Here is a 23,809-nt window from a genome sequence, read left to right on the forward strand (position 1 = left end):
AAACGAGTCTGCAGCTGACGTGGACTTTTTACCCCCTCCATAAATCTTCGTCCGCGAAGCCAAGCCAAAGAAAAAAAAGATAATGTAATGTTATGTCTTGTTGTTTGACCTGCTGAGTTTCTCCAGATCGTGTTTTTACTTCAACCACTCTGCAGACTTTAGTGTTTTACCCCTATGGATACAACACTGAAGATGTGAAAATACTTTGAACAGTTTTCTTTTTTTTTTCAAATAATTTATAATGAATAAAGTTTATTTTGTGGGGAAAAACCCTCCCCATTCTCTTCTACCATTATGTCACCAAACGAGATTCTCCCCTTTCAGTTCCATCAGATCCAATTAGTGCTTTAACTTTCATCTAATAGTTTCCATTATATCACCATTTTCACCTTCTCCACTTATCAGATGGTAGGTTTTGTTTCCACTTACTGCTCTCCTTTTAAGGCCATTTCATGTCAGGCCTCTGACTGGAGGCCAGCTACAAGAGCGGATCTAAAACTAAAAACTTGCCTTTCAGACAGCAGCCCTAAAAGGCTGTTCCAGCGTCTCCTTCATATCGAGAGGCACCTCGTTGCGCCCTCCAGAGTCAATGGAGGCAGGGCAACTGGTGCTGTAGCGCCACCTGTCATAAATACGTGGTAGAGCAATGGCCATCTTCCCACTCTGTGGTTCTCGGAACAGTTCCAGCTGCGTTGGGAATTGTGGGGACGGAAGACGGCCATTGTTCTGCCGCGTTTTGAGCCAGAGAGAGCATCCCCGAAGTGGCCCAGTGAGACTGTCACAGCTGCCTTGAAGGTTCCTACTCGCTGCCCTTGCCTTGAGGGGGTCATGAAGGGGGAGAGAGCGGGGAGTTGGGTCGCGGGCTGACGGCATCATCAACCCGCCCCCTAACCACCCGCTTGTAACATTCATGTTAGGTGGCGGAGCGCTGCGCTCTGCCGATTATCCTTCCCTAGGCTTTTTAGGTGCATTCTCCGCTAAGAATGCGCCTGAAGAAGCAGAAGCGGCCCTTTAATTTGCAGTTCAGGAGGCAGCATTGAAAGTGCAGCGCTGGCCACCTGAAAGGACAGCTGTGCCGGGATGTGCATCTGAGCGCATTCCGGCTCCTGTCCCTTGGGCTGTCAATTCAGGATGGCTAACTGTCAGCGCGGGGACGTCCCCACACTTATCCCGCTGCCCCACTCACGGGGCTGGAGCGGCCGGCGGGAGATTACGGGGGCTGGAGCGGCCGGTGGGAGAGAAGGAGGCGCTCGAGTCGGGTACCGGCATTGTTTCGACCAGCCCCCTTCTCCCCCGCCGGCCGCTCCAGTCCCCTTCTCCCCACTCCCGAAAATCAGTCACGATAGTGTGAGGACGTTCCCGCGCTTATAGTCCGCGCCGGCAGCCCGACAGCGTGGGGACTGGGAGAGGAGTCGACTGTCATCCGAATGCAGCCGCTTTTAGACAGCTGCATTCACATGGCTGGGGAGGCCACTGTGCTGTGGGGATTATCCCTCTCGGAAGAGGGTTACCAAACTCACCTTGCAGGCGCCTCCTGCACATTCACGTGGCCTTCCCACAACCGCATTTTGACAAAAATGCGGCTTTACAAGCGGGCCAATTGACCACCTGAAAATGCCTCCTGAGAAGGGTTGGAATCTGCCTTGGAGCTGGCCATGGTGCATTCAGAAAGGTACGTCTTTAGGTATAAGGGCAAAGAACCTCCACCTTTACAGAAGGATATTTTCCCTACTTGAAAATGCCTTTAATCATCTTCAGCTTCACTCTGCATGACTTATCTCCCTCCACCTGACCCTTCAGGTCTTTTTCTCTTGCCTTTCTCCCTTTTTGTCTACTGTCTCCTCATCTGACATCTATCCCTGGTTCATCAATACTCCACTTACCTATCCAGCTATCTCCTTGAAGGAGGGTTTTGATAAGCAATGTCAACCACTGATGCTGCTCGATCTGCTGAGAACCTCCAGCATACTTTTTATGCTGGAAAAGTCACTACAACAGGCAGCATCTGTTGGGTGAACACATAGATAATATTTCAGAACGATATCTTGTCATCACAATGACTGCACAATATCCAGGTTTCTCTCTTTTGTTTGTGCACCTACGTACACACTGTAATCTCCGCATATGATCGTTTCGCACTTGTTTCAATCTTAGCATTTATGTATATTTTCTGTCCTAGCATCAAAATATCCACATATTTTGCTGTTGTTACGAACAAAATTGGTTTTGCTTTGTTTGTTGGGGGGAAATTCATGAATTAGGATTGACGCACTTTTACCATATATTAACTTTCCCCGACAAAAGTATAGATATCGATCTTGAATGTGGAAGAACACACAAATGCTGGAGAAACTCCATATAACCATATACAGCACAGAACAGGCCAGTTTGGCCCTACTAGTCCATGCTGGAACAATTCCCCACCCTCCTAGTCCCACTGACCAGCACCTGGTCCATACCCCTCCAATCCTCTCCCCTCCATGTAATTATCCAGTCTTCAATGTAAATAACGTCCTTGCTTCAACCACCTCCGCCGGAAGCTCATTCCACATCCCAACCACCCTTTGCGTGAAGAAATTTCCCCTCATGTTCCCCTTATAATTTTCCCCCTGCAATCTCAAACCATGGCCTCTGGTTTGAATATCCCCCACTCTTAATTGAAAAAGCCTATCCACGTTGACTCTCTCTGTCCCTTTTAAAATCTTGAACACCTCCATCAAATCCCCCCTTAATCTTCTACGCTCCAGAGAAAAAAGCCCCAGGCTGCTCAACCTTTCTCTGTAACTCAAACCCTGACATCCTGTCAACATTCTCAGCAGATCAAACGGTGCCTTTATGTAGCAAAGGTAAGATACTTCACCAACTTTTCGGGCTGGAGCCCTTCATCAAGGTGTGGGGGGGGGACATGAGTACATTCACGGACACTACCTGTTGAGTTAGTCATTCTAGTTTTAAACATCAACGGGTCGAGCAGCATCAGCGGGAGAAGGAATGGGCGACGTTTCGAGTCGGAGTCCTTCCATAAAACCCAGATTGGGCGAGACAGGGCAGGCTGTGACGTCACGGCCTGCGGCTCAGGCGAATTGAGCGGACAGCTCGACTCAGGATGGGGTCCTTTTTCGGCTGGACCTCGTGAGCGGCTGTCATGGAGGACGAGGGCGCTCCGGCATTCGTCAGCGTCACCAAGAAGCGAGCTCAGCGCAAGAGGAAAAGGGAGACGGAGATGGTCGGCATGAGCACGGAGTCGCCGCGACCGAGCAAAAGGCCCGAGTTCCCCCCGGTTTCCGGACAGCATCTTCTGGTGAGCGTGCGTTTGCACCCCGCCTGCCCCCGGACCTGTGCTCAGGACCGTGTTGTCGGGGAGAATGGACGCGCTCAGCACCGCAGGGTTCCTGCATCAACTTGGGGAGTGGGGTCCAGCATGTCGCTGGTTAGAGTTGAGATTCGTCCCATTAGACACGTTCCACTGGTTAACACAACCCTTTTTAACCTTTTCAATGTCTATCCAAGTCTGCGCTACCAGTATATTCTCGACCAGGAATTCTCAACTTTGTTTCTGCTGTGGTCCCCTGAAGAACTGCTCAAAGTTCATCGTCCCCCTTCCTCAACAGTCACGTTTAGTTGGTTGCTTCTTTACTTCTCTCCCACTGACTGTGTAAAAACATAAAATATGTTACGTGAGGCGAAGAGAAAGCAAGGCTCTTAGCGTGACATTCCAGCATTTAGGGGGTTAAAAAAAACATACATTAAAAAATTAATTTCTGGATCACAATGAGCCATTAGGGAACACCAAGCATAGACTTGAGGATGTGAAGGCTTAATACAAATAATTTTTATAAAATTATAAGTTTAGCTTGATGTTCCTGTGCAAATCTTTTGGATGTCACACTCCAAATTGGATAGAGTTAGTCGAAGGTCACCTCTTGTTGTGATATCAAGTCTGCTCCTCGATTGTGTCACGTTGAATTCGCATTCAACTAAGTTCGCTGAGGGAAAGACGATGAAAAATATTTCAACCTTTGCCCATAGTTTTGGAAATCTATTCACCAGATCATTCTTAACTCAAGAACCTTGTTTTAAATTGATCGAATGGTGTGCAATTATATCATTCTGAAGATCAGTGAACCAGTTGAATTTCTGTATCCACGTCAGAAAGTGGATCTTGATTCCAAAACGGGTTATTGAAGCTTAATGGGTCATTAAATTTTTCCGGAGTGAAACACGATAGACTTCAGATGCTGTGATTGTAGTAAACACACTGAAAATCTGGAGGAACTCAGCTGGTCTTTTCAGCATCAAAAGGAGACAAAGATATATTGCAGATATTTCAGGCCTGAGCCCTTCTTCAAGGAAAAATCAGAAAAGGCAAAAGCAGAATATATGAGAGTCTCAGAATTCAAACCAAAGGTGTTAATTGGATATAAGTGACTAGATGAGAATTTATCATGTCTGTGCGAAAGGAGAGAAAGAAGGTGATGGGGATCGGGTTTAATGAAAGCCAGAGAATTTAATATTAATGCCATCTTGTTGGAGGGTGCTCAGTCAGAAGATGAGGTGTTGTTTCTCCAATTTATGGATGGTCTCAGTCTGGCAATGTATGAAACCATGTACTGACATCTCGGTAAGGGAATGGGATGGAGAATTGAAATAGGTGGTCACTAGACCTCCATGCTATTGTGGCGAAAAGAGCCGAGGTGCGCAACAAAGTGATATCCAGTATGCGCCCAGTTTCTCCGATGTAGAGGAGACCACAGTGGGAGCAAGTAGTAGGTGACCCCTGCAGATTCACGTGAAATGTGGCTTCACTTGGAAGGACTGTTTGGGGCCCTGAATGGTGAGCTAGTGTGATTTGCTGGCATTTGGTTCCTATCCCTCCAAAACCTTTCTGTCCATGAACCTGGCCAAATGTCTTTAAAATATTGTAATTGTACCTGGCCCTATCAGTTCATCTGGCAACTCATTCTATATATAAAACACCCTCTGTGAATAAACTTGCCTCTCAGATCCTTTAAATCTTTCTCCTTTCACCTTGAGCCTTTACCCTGAGAAAAATACTGTTACTATTTACCTTGTCTATATCCCTCTATAAAGTCATACCTCAATTTATTTTGCTCCGGGGGGAAAAAAAACAGCCCAGACCTATCCAGTCTCTCCCTATAACTCAAGCCCTCCAGGCCAAGCAACATATTTGTGAAACTTTCCTGTACCCTCAAGCTTATTAACATCCATCCTTTAGTATGGTGACCAGAACTGTACCCAATCTTTCAGGTGTAGTCTCACAAGTCTCGTACAGCTGTAACATGATGCTTAATTCTTGTACTCAGTAGCCCGTCCCAGGTAAGGCACACCCTTCCACGTTCACCTTGTTTGCCTGTATTACCACTTTCAGAGACAGTGCTCTTGTACTTTACTGTTCACCGCATTGCTCATTTTGGTGCCATTCGCAAACCTGCTAATCATGCTTACTGCATTCTCATCTAAATCATTAATATCCAAAGGATCACAATAGCAGCCCAGCAGCGATCCCTGTGGCACACCACTGGTCTTGGGTCTCCAGTCTGAGAAATAAGTTTCCACTGCTGCTGTTTGACCAAAATAATCTCCAGTATGTATTCAGTTGGCTAACTAGCCATGGATATTATGTGATCTTGCCTTCCAGACATAGTCCCTTGCCAAAGTCCACCTCGGCAACATTTATCAGCCTGCACTTATCAGTCCTCTTGGTTATTACTTCAAAATAAAGTTAGTAAAACACAATTTTCCCACACAAAGACATGCTGACAATCATATATCAGACCTTACCTTTACAAATACAGATAGATACTTTCTTGAAATCCCTTCTGATAATTTGCATACCATTGAAGTTAGATTCACTGACCTGTCATTGGAGGTCTCCTTAAATAATGGCACAATCTCAGCCACCCTCTAGTCTTCTGGTACTTCACACATGGATAAGGAAGATGCATTAATTACTGCCAGGTCTTCAGGAATTTCTTTTCTTGCATTCCATGTCCTAGGATACACTTGGTCACACCTCAGGTTTCATGTTTATACACTTCAAGACAGTCAGCACCCTCTCTTCCATAATATTGATAAATTTCAGGACATCTTTTTCCTGAATTCACTAGTTTTAATCACCTTCTCCACAGTAAGTACAGATAATTATTCATTTTTACCTCTCCCATGTCTCATTGCTTCACATATAGGCAACCACATAGGATCCTCCAGCTAACTTACTGTTTCCATAGTGGTTCTTTTGCTGTTATTATTCTGTAGGATTTTATTTTACTTTATCTGCCAAGGATATCTCATGCCCCCTTACATTATTTCTACTTAATAGGTTGTCTATTTATCATTCCCACTTTTAATAAATGTTAGTGTTATTTTAGATTTTATGCTTTTTGGTGTGATTTGGTAGGTTATTTTTTGGGTCTAGGAATGCGCAAAAAATTTTCCCATAGAAATCAATGGTAATTGCTTCTTCCCTTTACGCCATTTTGGCTTATGAAAGGTTCCATAGGAACGCTCTAGTTTTGTTAAGCGGGGTATACCTGTACATGAGACCATGGACAAACATGTAGGCAAGGGGATGGAATGGAGAACTGAAATGGGTGGCCACTGGGAGATCCACGTTATTGCGGCAGACAGAGCCAAGGAGCTCAACAAAGTGATCTCCCAGTCTGCATTCAGTCTCTCTGATACAGGAGACCACAGTGGGAGCACCGGATATAATAGTTAACGCCCACAAATTCACAAGTGAAATGTTGTTTCACTTGGAAGGACTGTTTGGGGCCCTCAATGTTGCCGAGGGAGTAGGTGTGAGTGCAAGTGAGCATCTCCTGCAGTCACATGGATAGGTCCCAAGGGGTCATTTGGTGGGGAGGGAAGTGTGGACAAGGGAAACACGGAGGACACAGTCCCTGTGGAAGGTGGAGAGACGAATATAGGTCAGGTGGTGGGATCGTGTAGCAGGTGACGGAAACAGTGGAAGAGGATGTGTTGGATATGGAGGCATGTGGGGTGGTAGGTGAGGACATGAGAAATCCTGTCCTTGTTGCGTGTGAGACGGAGGAAGCCAAGGCAGGTGTGTAGGTAATGGAGGATATGCGGGTGAGTGCTGAGTTGGTGGTGGTAGAGGGAAAGCTATGTTGTTTTAAGGAGGAGAATATCTCTGATGATGTGGCATGGAAATCCTCATCCTGAGTGAAGGTGCGATGAAGATGGAGGAATTGAGAGAAGGGAATGGAATCCTTGCAGGAGACAGGGTGGGAAGAAGTGTAGTCGAGGTAACTGTGGGACTTGGTGGGTTTATAGAAGATGTCTGTTGAGAATTTGTCTCCTGAAATGGAGACAGAGAGAATGAGGAAAGTGAATTTGAGGTCAGGATGGAAGTTGGCAGCAAAGTGGTTGAAGTCAAAGAGCTCATCATGGGTACATGAGGCAGCAACAAAGTAGTCATTGATGTAGCAGAGGAAGAGTCGAGGGCCTTGCCTGTGTAGGCTTATAGCTCCATGTAGCCAACAAAAAGGCAGGCATAGCTGGGGCCCATGCGGGTACCACTGGCAACCCCTTTAACCTGGAGAAAATGGAATGAATCAAAGGAGGGTGAGGACAAGTTCTGTCAGCCAGAGGAGGGTGGTGTGGGGGCTACTAGTTGGTTCTATTGTCCAGAAAGAAATAAAGGGCTTTGAGGCCTTTGATATGGGGAATGGAGATGTATAGAGATTGGATATCTATGAGGCGATAGAGTTCCGGGAATTTGAAGTTGTTGAAGTGATGGAGGGCGTGTGAAGTGTCATGGATATAGGTAGGGAGGAACTGGACCGGGGGGGGATAAAACAGAGTCATGGTCAGCAGAGATCAATTTGTAGGGGAGGAGCATGAGGACACAATGGGTCTGCAGGGATGATTGGGTTTGTGGATCTTGTGGAGGAGTTAGAAACGGGTGGTAAGGGGTTGAGAAACAATAAGGTTGGAGGCCATACCAGGGAGGTGACCAGAAGTGATGAATTCACAGATGGTGCATGATACAGTGGTTTGATGAGTTTAAGGTGTTTGACCAAATTTCAGCTGCAGAGCCCATGGGAAAGGGGCAAAATTGTCTCGATGTTTTTCTGAAAAACTGTAATATTCATTGGGTACTTTAAAGATTGCAAGGCTGCATGGGTTGCTGCATGCTGGATCATTTTCTGTGGTATCTATCAATGAATGGGACAAATGTGGAGGCCATAAATTTGACAAATACTAACAAAATGGACAAGTGGGAATTAAGATGCGGGGAGTTTAGTTGGATGTAAAAGAAGCAAGTTATTTTTGTTTCAAAGAGATCACATATTTGGGAGGAAAGGCAGAGTACTTCTGAAGTGTACAAGGATGCTGATTTCAGAATGGATTTCTGTAGATGGCAGTGTGCAAGGATACGATGAGATTGTATCCTTTATTAGCAATGACTTCCTCTCGAATGCCAGGAGGTTCAGTGGACCTAATACCAACTCTAGGGTAAACACCACTGTGCATATCTAATCAGAATAATATCACCATTTTACAACTTTGCTACTGCAGTGTCCTGAATTTAATTTTAGGTTTTAATTTTGTGAACAATTTGCAAGGACATATATTAATTTGATTAAACAATTACTGTAGCAGTAAGCACAATATTATTACACCAGCATCCTGGGTTCGCTGTCTGTAAAGTACGTTCTTCGTGTGTCTGCGATGGTTTCCTCCAGGTGCTCCATTTTCTTCCCACTTTCCAAAGACATACAGGGTTAATGGGTCACATGGATGCATTTGGGAGGTATAGGTTAGAAGGGCCCTACTGTGCTGTATCTCTAAATGCACCTTCTATATCTGTTACAGACTCATCTGCTTTTAGTCAAAATACAATTATTATTGATAAATCCATGCAAATTTTTGCTAATTAGTATATTTGTCCACAAATGTCAGTTAATTAAGTCCAGATTATTTACCTTTCCTGAACTTACTGGTAATCTAATGCACCAATCAGTAAACTTCCTGAAAAGATGATGATCTCACCTGCCCCCTGAACTCCACCATCCTGATCAAAAAGACACATCAACGCTATTATTTCCTGCGGAACATCAAGAAAGCTCACGTCTGTCCCAGGATACTGATGAATTTTTACCGCTGTAGCATTTTGAGCAATCCCATTTGCAGCATCTCAGTGCGGTATGGCAACTGTCCAATATTGGACCGTAAAACACTCCAAAGGGTGGTGAAAACTGCCCAGTGGAGTATCGGCACCCAATTGCCCACCATTGAGAACATCTATCAGAAATGCTTCCTGGACAGGGGGAAAAGCATTATTAAGGATGTATCTCACTCTAACTATGGACCTTTTATTCTCCTTCCATCCAGGAGAGCTTCTTTCCTGAGGCTGTGACCCTGTTGAACCTTGCATCACAGTGCTGAGAAGCATTGCTCCCATATTGTATTGTCAGTACTTTTATATCTGTTTGTTTGCTCGAGCACTTACTTTTATTCGCAGTTGCTTGTAAATAGCACTATTCTTTATTCAGTACAACTCCGATTATCCGAAATCAGATTTGACAAAATCCTCATTTATCTAAAATTTTTTTGAAGCCCAACTAACCGGGGACCTTGGCTCTGCAGCAGCGCGGCGGACCTCGGGGCGGCAGTGGTCCTCGGGCCCCTTCGCTGTTGCTACTAGGCTTTTTTAAAAAAATGACTGTTTCTCTGAAAAAAAATCATTTATCCAAAATTGGCTCGGTCCCGACCATTATGGATTATCGGAGTTGTACTTTCCTTCTGGTCAGATGTTAATTGCATTTCATTGGCTTTGTATCTGGAGAGAACTTTGGGGAAAGAATTTGAGTTTAGGAGTTAGATAGAATAGTAGAGCAGCAAGAGGAACTACTCTGAAGACATAGCTGAGTTCCTTGGTGCAAATGCTTTTCAGCACAAGGGAGACAAGTACAGAAATGGATCTGCATATGGGTTAACTGAGAAATGGCATGAAGGGACCTGAAAATTAAAAAAAAACTGGACCTGGTTGGGCCAGGACTTGGGTGTAAATTTTGTGTATATGCTTGATATTAATTTGGAGATGCAACATGGTAACATGCCTTTGCGGCCCATGAGTCCACACTGCCTCAAATATACCCAAGTGACCAATTAACCTACCAATCCCAGAATCCAGAGGAACTGGAAGGAACCCACATGGACATGGAGAGAATGTACAAACTCTTTACAGCAGCAGATTCAAACCTGGGGTCATTGATGCTGTAATCGTGTAATGGTAACTGTGCCACCCATAATATAAAAATGATCAGTGGCTAATCCAGTTTTGTTTAGCTTCCTGGTTTTGAGTTTGCTATGTTGCTGCTTGATATATGCTATTTATTTACCAAAAGCTTTGCAAATTGTACTGGTCTCTTGAGACTCAAAATGATGGAAGTTTTTATTCAAATCCATTCTCTCTTGAGCTTAATTTGAATTGCAGATCATCACACAAATTAGAATTAAACTTCTCAATCACGGAATTTCTAACAGGAGTGGTAGTTGACTAAATAAAAGATATTAATGGTGTATTGTCTTTTGCCCCACTTAAAGTTGATTGTTTTGTATGGTTTAAGATTGTGTCAACTTTACTCCGTATGCATTTAATTTTTAGGATGGCAAAGGCGAAATTCGTAGAATTCCTGTACCTGCACATAGATATACTCCTCTGAAAGAAAGTTGGTTGAAAATCTTCACTCCTATCGTTGAACACTTACAACTTCAAGTGAGATTCAACCTGAAAACTAGAAATGTTGAAATCAAGGTAACAATAGTTAAACATTCTTTGGCTTGGCTTTGCAGACGAAGATTTATGGAGGGGTAATGTCCACGTCAGCTGCAGGCTCGTTTGTGGCTGACAAGTCCGATGCGGGACAGGCAGACATGGTTACAGCGGCTGCAGGGGAAAATTGGTGGGTTGGGGTTGGGTGTTGGGTTTTTCCTCCTTTGCCTTTTGTCAGTGAGGTGGGCTCTGCGGTCTTCTTCAAAGGAGGTTGCTGCCTGCCAAACTGTGAGGCGCCAAGATGCACGGTTTGAGGCAATATCAGCCCACTGGCGGTGGTCAATGTGGCAGGCACCAAGAGATTTCTTTAGGCAGTCCTTGTACCTCTTCTTTGGTGCACCTCTGTCTCGGTGGCCAGTGGAGAGCTCGCCATATAACACGATCTTGGGAAGGCGATGGTCCTCCATTCTGGAGACGTGACCTACCCAGCACAGTTGGATCTTCGGCAGCGTGGATTTGATGCTGTCAGCCTCTGCCATCTCGAGCACTTCGATGTTAGGGATGAAGTCGCTCCAATGAATGTTGAGGATGGAGCGGAGACAACGCTGGTGGAAGCGTTCTAGGAGCCGTAGGTGATGCCGGTAGAGGACCCATGATTCGGAGCCGAACAGGAGTGTGGGTATGACAACGGCTCTGTATACGCTAATCTTTGTGAGGTTTTTCAGTTGGTTGTTTTTCCAGACTCTTTTGAGTAGTCTTCCAAAGGTGCTATTTGCCTTGGCAAGTCTGTTAATGGCAGTACCAGGAGTAATGTAATGGAAGTGTTTTATGGAGTGGGAAAATTCTGTGCTTCTCAGAATTAACTCACAGGCGAGCATTCACATACCTGCCAATTTGAATTGGAGGTTGCTTGTTCTTTCATACTCTGCCTGGTTTATTGTATTCACAAAAATGATGAATTATTTGTAAGATGGTAATAACATTTCACTCAAGCATAACCACCGCTACATGGAATACAATGCATCTACTCAATTGGTATGAATTTGGGTTTATTATTGTTTCAAGTCTAATTAATTTGATTGGGCTAGAACCATATGGTAATATTTAATTAGGTGATGATTTAGATTAAATATGATGACTTTTTTAAATAATAGTGCTATGAAACTAGAAGTTTTCTTGTTTGATTGCATTGTGGATGATAAATATAAACTTAACATCTGCTGCATTGTATGATATCTATGCAATTCTTCTCCATAGACATGTAAAGACACACAAGACATAGGTTCGCTTACAAAGGCTGGAGACTTTGTAAAAGCATTTGTTCTTGGATTCCAAGTGGAGGTAAGTCCATGTACAATAGCAGAAGGTGATTCAAAGTGTAATTGCACAGAAAAAATATGCCAATGGTTTGCAATGCTGAAGATGGATAAGTCACTCAGACTTGATGGCATCCAGAGTTCTGAAAGGGATGGCTGAAGAGATTGTGGAGGCATTTGCAGTGATCTTTAAAGGATCACTACAGTCAGGTATGGTACAATAGAATTGAATAATTGAAAATGTTAATCCACACTTTAAGAAGGGTCAAAGGCCAAAGACAGGAAATAAAAAGTTTATTAGCCTGACATCAGTAGTTGGTAGGATTCCAGATTCCATTATTATGTTTTGGGGGTACTTAAAAGCATAGGTCTAAGTCAGCATGGTTTTCTTTTGGGGACATCTTGCCTGACAAATCTGTTAGAATTCTTTGAGGAAGTAATAAGCAGGCTAAACAAAGGAGAGCAGTGACTGTTGTTTCCTTGGCTTTTCATAAGGCGCTGTACATGAGGGAGCTAGAAAAGGTAGGACCCCATGGAATTACAGGAAAGGTAGAAGCATGGATAGATTGGCAGAAGGCAAAGAGTGTCCTTGTTGGCCACTATTGATGAGTGAAGTTCCTCAGGGGTTGGTGTTGGGTCCTCTACTTTTCATGTTATACGTTAATGATCTGGATGATAAAATTAATGGCTTTGTGACCAAGTTTGTGGATGATACAGAAATAATGTTGAGTAAGCAGGCAGTCTTCAGGTGGACTTGGACAAGTTAGTTAAATGGGCAAAGAAATGGCAAATGGAATGAATAGTCATGCATTTTAGCAAAAAGATGGGGAAAGAAGTGGAAGTCTAAAGTGAATTGGGGCTCCTATGCAGTATTCTGCTGGTTGAGTTGGTAGTACGGAAGGCAGATGCAATGTTAGCATTCATTTTCAGAGGACTAGAATATAAAATAAAAAACATAATGCTCAAGTCAGACCATATTTGGAGTATTGTGAGTAGTTTTGGGCCTCATATCTAAGGAATGATGTATTGACATTGGAGAGGGTCCAGAGGAAGTTTACAAGAAGATCCCAGAGATGAGATGGTGAACATACAAGTTTTTGACAGCTCTGGGCCTGTACTCATTGGAGTTTAGAAGGATGATGAAGGATCTCATTGAAACACTATCAAATAACGAAAGGACCAAATAGAGTGGATGTACAAAGGATGTTTCCCTTAGTGGGAGCATTTAAGACCAGAGAGCACAGCCTCAGAATAAATGCGCATCCATTTAGAATATAGATGAGGAATTTATTTAGCTGGAGGATGATGAATCTGTGGAGGCCAAGCTATTGGGTTTGAGTTCTTGCTTACTACAGGTATGAAAGGTTATGGGAGAAGGCAAGAGAAAAATAAATCAGCTATGATTGAATGGTAGAGCAGTTATATGGGCAGGATAGCCTAATTCAGTTCACTTGTAGAATTCTTGTTACCTTTAATTATCCTGATGAACCTAATCAGTTTAATTTGTACAAAAGTTGATGTTGATTCATTTTTGGTTCGGATGTGGATTCATGACCAAAAAGAATGTCATGTCTTATTTCATTTATCCACATGACATCAGTACAAGTTGTTGGTAGGATTATGGAGTCCATTATTAAGAATGGTATTTCAGGATACTTGAAAGCACATGAAAATATAGGTCTAAGTCTGCATTATTTCATTTTGGGGAGATCTTTCCAGGAAAATCTATTGGAATTCTTTGAGGATGTAATAGTATTCCTATTCGCTGGTCAAAATGATGTGAATACAAGTCCTTGCAAATGATAAATATTTGATATATTCCATCCTTCCCCCACCATATCCCTAAATTAAAATCTGGTGTGTATTTTTTTTAACCATGTAGTGGCATTCTGGAGTATTACTTAACTAATTCAAAATTTTACCGGTATGGAAAAAATCTTTATCAAATCATGTCAATGAATTTATTAACCATTGATTTAAGCAATCTGATAGTTTTTTGAGGTGGTTACCAGGAACGTTGATGAAGGAAAGTCTGTGGATGTTGTCTACGTGAACTTTAGTAAGGTCTTTGACAAGAACCCACGCATGGTGAGGTAGTAAACTGGATTTGACAGAAGCCAAAGGGTGGTAGTGAATGATTGCTTCTCAGGCTGGAGGCTTGTGACTGGTGGTGTACCTCAGGGATCAATGCTGGAACCATTGTTTGTCATCTATATCAATGATCTGGATGATAATGTGGCAAATTGGATCAGCAATTCTGAACCATGAGGAAGGCTTTCAAAGCTTGCTGAGGGGTCTGGACCAGCTGGAAAAATGGGATGAAAAACAAGAAAGGACATGTATGGTAAATGGTAGGGCACTGAGGAGTATGATAAAAGAGGGATCTGGGAATACAGATACATAATTCCCTGAAAGTGGTGTCAAAGGTAGTTAAAGCTGTAAAGAGAAATTTTAGCATATTGGCCTTCATAAATCAAAGTATTGAGTATAGGAGTTAGGATGTTATGGTAAAGTTGTTCAAGACATTGGTAAGGTCAAATTTGGAGTACTGTGGACAGTTTTGGTCACCGAACTATAGGAAATACATCAATAATATTGAAAGAGCATAGATAAAATTTACTAGGAGGTTGTCAGGACTTCAGGAACTGAGTTACAGGGAAGGGTTAAACAGGTAAGAAATTTATTCCCTGGAGCGTAGAAGAATGAGAGGGAGTTTTGAGAGAGATATACAAAATTATGAGGGGTATAGAGAGAGTACATGCAAGTAGGCTTTTTCCACTGAGGTTAAGTGAGATACAAACCAGAGGGCATGGGTAAAGGAGAACATCTTCACACAGAGTAGTGGGAGACTGGGAGTGTGGAACACGCTGCTAGTTTTATTGGTGAATGCAGGCTTAGTTTTAACATTTAAGAAAAATTTGGACAGGTGCATGGATGGGAGGGATTTGGAGGGCTATGAACTGGATGCAGGGCGGTGGGACCAGGCAGATTAATAATTCAGCACAGACTAGAAAGACAAAATGGCCTGTTTGTGGTGTAATGTTCTATGAACTTTACCAAATTTGTTCTCCAGGAACTTGCAAGAAATTGGCAGTTTTACATGACCTTTGAAATTGTGGCATCCAGACACACATGTTTAACCCATAGAAGAATTTTTTTAAATGAATCTGTTTGGGAATGTACTAATGATAAATCTTTAGACCCAAAATAATAAAGCCTGGTAAATGTGCCTTTTACAGTATGTTAAGTATTTAGGAATAAAGCAAAACATCAATATTTGTAATGTGAGTGAGGGTATAAATGAATGGCCCTAATGAAATAGCTAAAATTCCTGGCACCCTCGCTATGTAAACTAAGATGTGTAATACTGAACCACTATTCAATATGAAACTAAAATAAGGATGAAAATTATTTAATATACTGCAGAATGTAAAACACCATTTATTATTCTGCAGTCTGTTTTGTCATAAAGATTTATTCTTTGCTTCGTATGCAATTTGCACTAAAGAAATTCTGATGCTTCTAAATTGGAGAGTTTATCATAGGAACATAAGAAGTAGGAACAGGAGTAGGCCAAAAATGGCCCATCGAGCCTGCTCCGCCATTCAATACGATCATGGCTGATCTAATTTATGACCAAATTATGACCAAATTGATATTATAGATTTAGAAATTGCTAAAAACATATTACAGTGAACAATTTTTTAAATTTCTATTTATAAAAGTTGATTACCCTTTTTATCACAATTGAAAATGCAAAACATTTAAATGCACAGTACACTGAATTGCTTTAAATGATTGTAAATGTATCTGTATTTTGTAGATTGCAAGATCCCAGTTACAGCAAAAGCATGATTATAAGTTTGATGTGGAAGTAAATTGTCTGATAGTTTCAAACTCATCTATTTTGGTTTTGAATTGTACAGATCTTTAATGATAAAGTGGAATGTCCAACTGGAATCTCAGTTTAAGATCCTATCAGAGGGGTAATGTTTTTGATAGTGTTCAGACTTTAATTGTTTTGGGCTAGATATTCCAAAGGCCATTGTTAACCTTTAGCTACATGACCTCATCTGATTGTTGATGTGTTCCTGCCATTTTCCAGATTCTGTCAAAGATCCTGCTGAACTTTCCATTATGCTCAGTAGGCCAGTTGTATCGTGTGCTGCAAATAAATGATCGAGAGCACACCAACAATGAGCATTGCACTTGGTCTGCTGAACATTAGACACAACTGTGCCTTGAGGCACACACAAATTGTAGCTATCCCAGCTCCAGATATGGTGAAATGCAGAAACTCTGCAAGCCATGTTAATGTCACAAAAGGCTTCACATATCAGCTGCCTGTCAGGAGACTAACCAGGAATAAGTTGGTATGCTCAAAGCATGAAAGTTCGTTGGTCATTGGAAGTTCTAGCCCTCAGTCTAGACAAGTTACAGATTTTAATCCTAATTTATTTTATCTTTTCAATATACAGGATGCCTTAGCATTAATTCGATTGGATGACCTATTCCTAGAAACGTTTGATATTACAGATGGTGAGTTTATAGTGGATATGATTTCATCTTTACTAGAATTGAGTTTGATACCAAGTTTAAAAGGTATTCACTTAATTTTTTTTTTAAGTTTAGACATACAGCATGGTAACAAGCCCTTGAGCCCATACTGACCAATTGACCTAAAACCACCCCACCCCCGCATTGTACACTTTGAAGGGTGGTAGGAAACCAGAGCCCCCAAGGAAAACCCACGCAGTCATGTGGTGAACATACAAACTCCTCTCAGTGCAGGATTCGAACCCATGTGCTATAACAGTGTTGTGCTAACCACGCCCTTGACACCAAAGAATTTTGAGTTCACAATTTGTTCTTCTTGGGCTTTGTTTTGAAAATATTGAGAGGGGTAGATAAAAATTTTGTTGCATTTAAGTCAGAGAATGGCTTTAAGGAAGGTAAGTGGAGAAACTTGAGATTGTTTGACTGATATTGAGACACCAGTGGCCTAGTAAAATGAGTGTTGAATATTATGAAGGTTCAAGTTTAATAGGAAAGGGTTTTCAATTTTATCTCTGGGAGAAGTTAGTGATTGTAAGAGGCATGGTCATGAATGGTCTTGAATTCTTTCCATTTGGGAGTATTAAGGGAAAATGTATGGATTGATACAATAATTTAAACTTTCAGGAGTTTCATATGTGTTTAGATATGGCAGGAAAATTGGAGAATACAAAAGCATGTAAATACTCCCAGACATACGTCTTGAGTTCTGTTCCGACTGACCGGTTATACCTCAAAATGGATGTCGTCAGAAAGTATATTAATATAGCATGTAGAAGTCGTAAATCAAGACATTTAATCAAATTTTTAATTGTCTGAACTTGATCCCTTGGGTGCACTTGTATTTGGCTGTGAGTCGTCAAGTCTTCATCTTGCTGAATTGAGGGTCAGGTGAGTCACACCTGATAAATTTGACGATAGCAATTTAAAGCTTCTTAAATTTGTCGATCAACCTTGAATCTTCTGAAATTCTGGTCCATGCTTTCCAAATTGGCAAGGGCTTTATTCACTTAATGAAAACACATTTGCCAACCCCTTTACAGTGAACCTCTTCTGAGGCTCCTCCTTCTTAACCTATTTCAATTAACCCTTTGTTGGTCAATTCCTTTGATTCAAGATCTAAATTGTGGAGACCAACAAATGTAGACCATGAACAATCACATTGACTTTTTTCCTCCATTTTCAATTCCAAATTGAGTGTATTCCTCGGCTTCTTGCCAGATTTATCAGCAGGGGATGGGTTTTTCCTCTTGCTTGCCATCTTTGGCATGCTTACTGCATGCCAACTGAGAATGTCATGATCATATGCACACAGCCGCTTTTTTTGGAGGGTCGAATGTATGGATCGACGCAAGTCTGGGACAGTCATTAATGGTATTTTAGTAGTGGACTAAGGCAAAGATGGGATGTACACAAATAGCAGTTGAAGGAATTGCAATCATTGTACTCAGTTGGATATAGAGTAGGCAGCATAGTTTGCTCCCTTCAAAAAAAACTGCTATCCAACAAGTTAGACTGGCTTGTCTTGGTTATATCATTAAAATATTTTTTTATTCTTTCTTGCAGTTAAGCCATTAAAAGGTGATCATCTTTCAAGGGCAATAGGGCGTATAGCTGGCAAAGGTGGCAAAACAAAATTTACAATAGAAAATGTAACAAGAACAAGAATAGTTCTTGCTGATTCGTAAGTGCAAAATACTTTCCTTATCTTATCAATTAAACTTTCTCAAGTTTCAATGTATAATTTTCCTGCACGTGGTTCAGCATTACTAGCTAAAGTTAAGTATACTACTGATCCCCTATTTAAATTCATTGGAAATACTTCACTGCTTCTGATATTTATTAAATTAGGCAGTGCATAACTTCATTTTTAAAATATTTTTTAAATAAATGTATAAAGGTACACAATCCTTTATCCAGAAAGCTCCAAAAACTGGCAAGTGGGGAGAGAGACGGAAGCTTGACTGGAAGGGGGTGGGGGTGGATACGGCAGCACAATTCGGGTGGGCTTAAATCTGGAAAAATCAGAAATTCGAACCAAGGGTTCCGGATAAAGGATTGTGTATCTGTATATATAAATAGCTTTTGTATATATAAATAGCTTTTTCTTACTAAACACCCCCACTTCACAGGGTAAATCCGTACACCATCAGGGCTTAGTCAGGTTTTAAAAAAATATCGGCATTGGGGAGGTCACTTGTTATCTTTATTATTATATTTGGCCCCGTATATATCCTAGATATGGTTGCCATATTCTTATAACTTACTCATATTTGTGTGTGATTTTTTTTCAAAGGTATTAACTTTTCTTCTTTCTTCCATCATGCTATCTTTAGAGGGGAGTCAGATTTCTAAGTAATTGCATTACATTTCTTAGCCGCAGCTAAAGCTATCTTAACAAATGAAATTTAGTTTGTTTATTACTTATTTTGATAAAGTTGCCCAAAAGATAAAGTTCTGGGTCATCCGTAAAGGCCACTCCTGTTATCCTTGTTAGTATTTTAGTAATATCCTGTCAGAAAGGTCTCACCTTCACACACAACCACGCAGCATGTACAAACGTTCCTATTTCTAAAACACATCTCAAACATTTCTGATTTTGATTCATGTAATTTCTGTGAGATTTAATTGTACAAAATTATATTGTACTAATCCATATCTTGCATTTATAATTGACATCGTGCTGTCCAAACACCAATCAGACCAGCATCTTTCCATTAGACCCTTTCAAGCTGCCTTGTAAAATGGGGTTAACTGGGCAATTTGCCCGTTTGGCGCCTCACTCACATGGCAGCTTGAAAGGAACCGACCCAGTCAGTGTGGTCTTAATCCAACCGGGTTCCTGACCTATCTCAGAGATAGTCAGGGAACCAGTTAAACTTAACTAGGTCGCATCCACCGGCGACTTGAACAACAAAATGGCCGACCAGGTTACTCCTGTGATGTCAGTGCTGGCGTCACAGGGAAACCCCTTGCTGAAGTGCCTCCTGTGATCGGGGGGGAGGGGTCGCTGCCACGAGCGCCACTCAACATTCGCAGCAGCGGGACATCGGAGGGGGTGTGAGATTGACAGGGTGGCAACTGACGGCTGGTGGGGGAGACTTACCAGTTCTCGTGAGTGTGTGATGCGTCACTTACCGTGTCATCATGGAGGCAGGATCCCCCTTAAATTACCGGTTTGGTGATTTAATGGATCGATCACTCTGCAGATTAAAAGGTGCTCCATCACCTTTGCCCCAGTAATCGCTCCTGGGTCCCAGGAGGGCTAACCAGGTGCTGCAGATTAAAAGAGCCTATTATTTTAACTCCCAAATCAGACTTCCATCTCTCTCGATCTCTGTAAACTTGGTTTTGCACTTTCATTTTGGAGAGCAAAGTACATCTTAGTTATAAATTTAGATATATTCCCCAGCCAAATCATTTGTTCCAATTTCATGTGGGGCCAAGTTTGGTTTCCATCTTTCTTTTAAGAACAATTTTAACTGGAGAGAGCAAAAAAAGTCCCATTAGCTATTCCATACTGATTTCTTATTTGTTCAAAAGACATGAGATCCTTCCATTATTGTAATAGTTAATGCTGAGTTGTCTGATTAGTCTTAACAGATACTCTATTTACCACTCTATTCTGTAACTGGGCAGATATTAAAATTAAGTCAATCCTTGTATGAGAATTATGTATCCTTGAGTAGAATGAATAGTATCTAAAGGGTTAAGCCATCTCGATATATCAATTAAATTTAATCCTTCATAAGTGATGGTGTTTTTTTCACCTTTCTCCCTTGTTAATGTTCTTGCTGATTTGTCCAATATATTGGATCTCTAAGCAGAAATTGAAATCTCCAATCAATGTATTTTGCCTTCTCCCTGCAGTTTTTAAAAAGATATTTCATTAAAAACTTGATCATCATATTTTGGGGCACAAATATTCATAAACATCCATGATTCTGCATAGAAATATCATTTGCAGACTTTTGTTTTAGCTGAAGGATTTGTTACCACACAAAAAAAACCCCAGCAAATACAGGTTTATTAGTCGTAAGCACAACTAATTTATTAAATGGCTCAGACAGCAATCTGCAATACTTAACAGAAATGATGATCATGGTCTATTCCTTCAACCCAGAGGCTTACCTTATTTAAATGAAGGTAATTTTCCTCTTTGCAAGGTAATTTACAGTCTTATCCTCTTGCTCCATGTTTAATTTTTAATCTCCGGCTTTGGCACACATCTTGCTCAGGGAATTAGATCCTTTAGGTGTTTTGATTTCGTTTTCCTTAATTTACTTGTTTCAACAAGCAATTGTTATCATATTCCTTATTGATTTAATTAATATGGATTTTAAAAAATCACACTTAATTCATTTCTTCTAGGTTTACTGTCTTGTCTCAGATTATCTGACATAAAATTTACTGTTCCAATTACCCTGACTTACAGCTTGCTTCACTTTCATTGTAGTTAGTTAGCAAGCATTGTTATAAATGGGACTTCAATGCTGAACTTCTTACCATGTTAAATCAATTACCCAAATAGAACTGATTTATGGAAAATGAATCAAAAAATGTATATTGTTAAATCACATCTTGACCAATAACTTCATCCCCACTTTTCTTGTAATTACCTTGCCATTTTGACAGTAATGATTAGTTTTTTTGGGGAGGGGAAGTAGAAAATTATTATTCTCCCACATCAGTGTGGGTTTCCTCCCTGATTTTAAAGATGTACATGGTCACAATTAGAGCAGCGCAGCTCTTGGGGCTGTTTCCTCTAAATTAGATATATTCAATTCATTATTCAACTCTGGACTCCAATGTTGAAAACTTAACCTCAGCAAATATAACTGTACTCAATCTGAAGCAGTCATCAGGGTAAGCTTCCTTCTACTGTTTACTGCTTTATACTTTGGCTGTGAAATTGAACAATTTTTTAGTCTTTCTAGAATATTCTATATTGCTATTTATTGATATGATCTCGTGTGGCAAGCAGCTTATTCAAATTGTTTTAACTTGAAATACCAGATGTGTTTATACGTATGAATTACAATAACTTGCTGTTGCTTCAACAGGAAAGTACACATCCTCGGCTCTTTTCAAAACATTAAGATGGCTCGGACAGCAATCTGCAACCTCATTCTTGGTACGATATTGCTGTTAAATATTTATGTTAACTGGAGGAATATTCTTTCATTTTAATTAAAGGGTGCTTATGAGGCATTTAACATGAAAATTCATTTTTTGTTATTACAATGAAAGGACGATCAGCTTTTAATAGGAAATTGTGTAGGAATGGGGATACATTCAAACACTGATTTTTGCTTCAGGTTCCATAAATATGGTCATTCAATGCAGTATATAAATTGCGGGTTATTGATGTGCTAAAATATCTGGAAAATCAGGTTCTTATACAAGCAGAAGAGAATTTAGTTTGGTTGGAAAGCCAGCTTTATTTCTGCAAGGTTGATATTGAGAGGACAATTAGCCTGACATTTATATTATTCTGGACAGCATGTGAGGGACAATGCATTGTGCATTCAGTCTCCTATTACTATTTAAGATTAAATGTTTTGCATAATTGATTGGGTAATGAAATTCTTGCAGTCAACTTTATCTTCCTGATCGCCCATAGGAGTAAAGCCTCTGCTCTTCCCCCCACTGTCATTAATTCCTGCTTTACTAATTTGATGGTAACTTTGAGGTTCAGAGAATGAGGTTTTCCCAGTCATTAATTATGCTAAAATTGTACATTTCCAGTCACCCTAGGACTGTGACAGTTGGCTCGGTGTAGGCCATTCAAATTGCTGAACCTGTATTGTCAGATTTAATCTCTATTATCCAATAAATTCCCCCCCCCCTCCATTATGCCAGCTAGACCTTAAAGTAGCATTATGCAGCCCTTCCAGTCTGTGCTATCATTTCACTAGTCTTACTGACCTGCTCCCATTCCATAACCCTCCAGACCTCTCTCATCCATGTATCTATTCAATTTTAAAGATTGACCCTGCATTCCCACCACTTTGACCTCTTCTAGTTATCTCCCCCAATCTAAGTGGAGAAAGCCTACTTGCATCCACACCTCTCAATCTTGTAAACCTCTATCAAATCTCCCCTCATCCTTCTTTGCTCCAAAAAATAAAGTCCAAACCTATTTAATATTTCCCTGCAACTTGCATCTTCACGTAGTTAAGCGACCAGAACTGCACACAATATTCCAAATTTGGCCTCACCAATATTTATGAAGGCTAAGATGCAATCCCTGTCTACCTTCAGGTAACAATATATCTGTGTTCTAAGATCTCTACATTCCTCAGCACCCTATCATCTACTGTTTATGTCCTACCGTGGTTTACCCTTTCAAAATGCATCACCTCACACTTGTCCATCATTTTTGGACCATTCTCCCTCTCCAAGCTTTGAAAATCTTCCTCACTGTCCACATACTTGCAGATCCAATTTACCACATTATGATCGAGATCATTGATTATAGACAACAATGGTCCCAACACAGATCCCTGAGGCACACCACTAGTCACAGGCCTCCAGTCTGAGAAGTAGCCATCTACTACCACTGTGCTTTCTTCCACATAGCCAATTATAGATCTAATTTATAACCCCTCTATGGAGACCTAATGTGGTAACCTTCTGAACTAACTTCCCATGTGGGAGGTTGTCAAAGGCTTTACTAAAGACCATGTAAACAATATCCACAGCCTTTCCTTCATCTACCTTCTTGGTAACCTCTCAAAACTCCAAGATTCATTAAAGTCAACCAGTTCAGTTTAAAACAGATGAACTTAAAAAAATCCAGAAATTCTCGTGAATGTTATGGTTCAACTCAGTTGTTGATATTTGGCTTATTTTGGATTTTAATTTGTTGCAGGAAGCCCTCCATCTAAAGTTTATGGCAACATTCGATCAGTGGCAAGTAGAGCAGCAGAGCGCTTCTGACCATGCAGTGAATTTCACCGGTTTGAATTTGCACCTTAAGTAACTGAATGACCTAATATGGATTTAATTGGGGAAAAATCAGTCTGGCTGTGCTACACCTACTGTACAGACAAAAGTATTTCTGATAATAAACAACTTCACTGTTGGTGAAATAATTTTCTGGTCCAGTATGAATGTTTTAAGGAAGCAATTAATAAACTTGAACCAAAACAAGTAGCTGGGTGAACAGGCTCAA

General features: G+C 41.0%; 1 protein-coding gene across 1 annotated transcript; it reads left to right on the forward strand.

Moving 5' to 3' along the window:
- Positions 1-3,099: 3,099 nt before the first annotated feature.
- pno1 (partner of NOB1 homolog) lies at positions 3,100-23,729 on the forward strand. The gene is made up of 7 exons (XM_069931769.1): positions 3,100-3,301; positions 10,655-10,804; positions 12,020-12,103; positions 16,557-16,617; positions 18,199-18,316; positions 21,696-21,766; positions 23,507-23,729. The coding sequence occupies exons 1-7, from the start codon at positions 3,146-3,148 to the stop codon at positions 23,572-23,574; spliced, it is 708 nt and encodes a 235-aa protein (XP_069787870.1). The 5' UTR covers positions 3,100-3,145; the 3' UTR covers positions 23,575-23,729.
- The last annotated feature ends 80 nt before the right edge of the window (positions 23,730-23,809 follow it).

Source organism: Narcine bancroftii, chromosome 4, assembly GCF_036971445.1.
Source record: "Narcine bancroftii isolate sNarBan1 chromosome 4, sNarBan1.hap1, whole genome shotgun sequence".
In the NCBI taxonomy this organism is placed as follows: Eukaryota; Metazoa; Chordata; class Chondrichthyes; order Torpediniformes; family Narcinidae; genus Narcine; species Narcine bancroftii.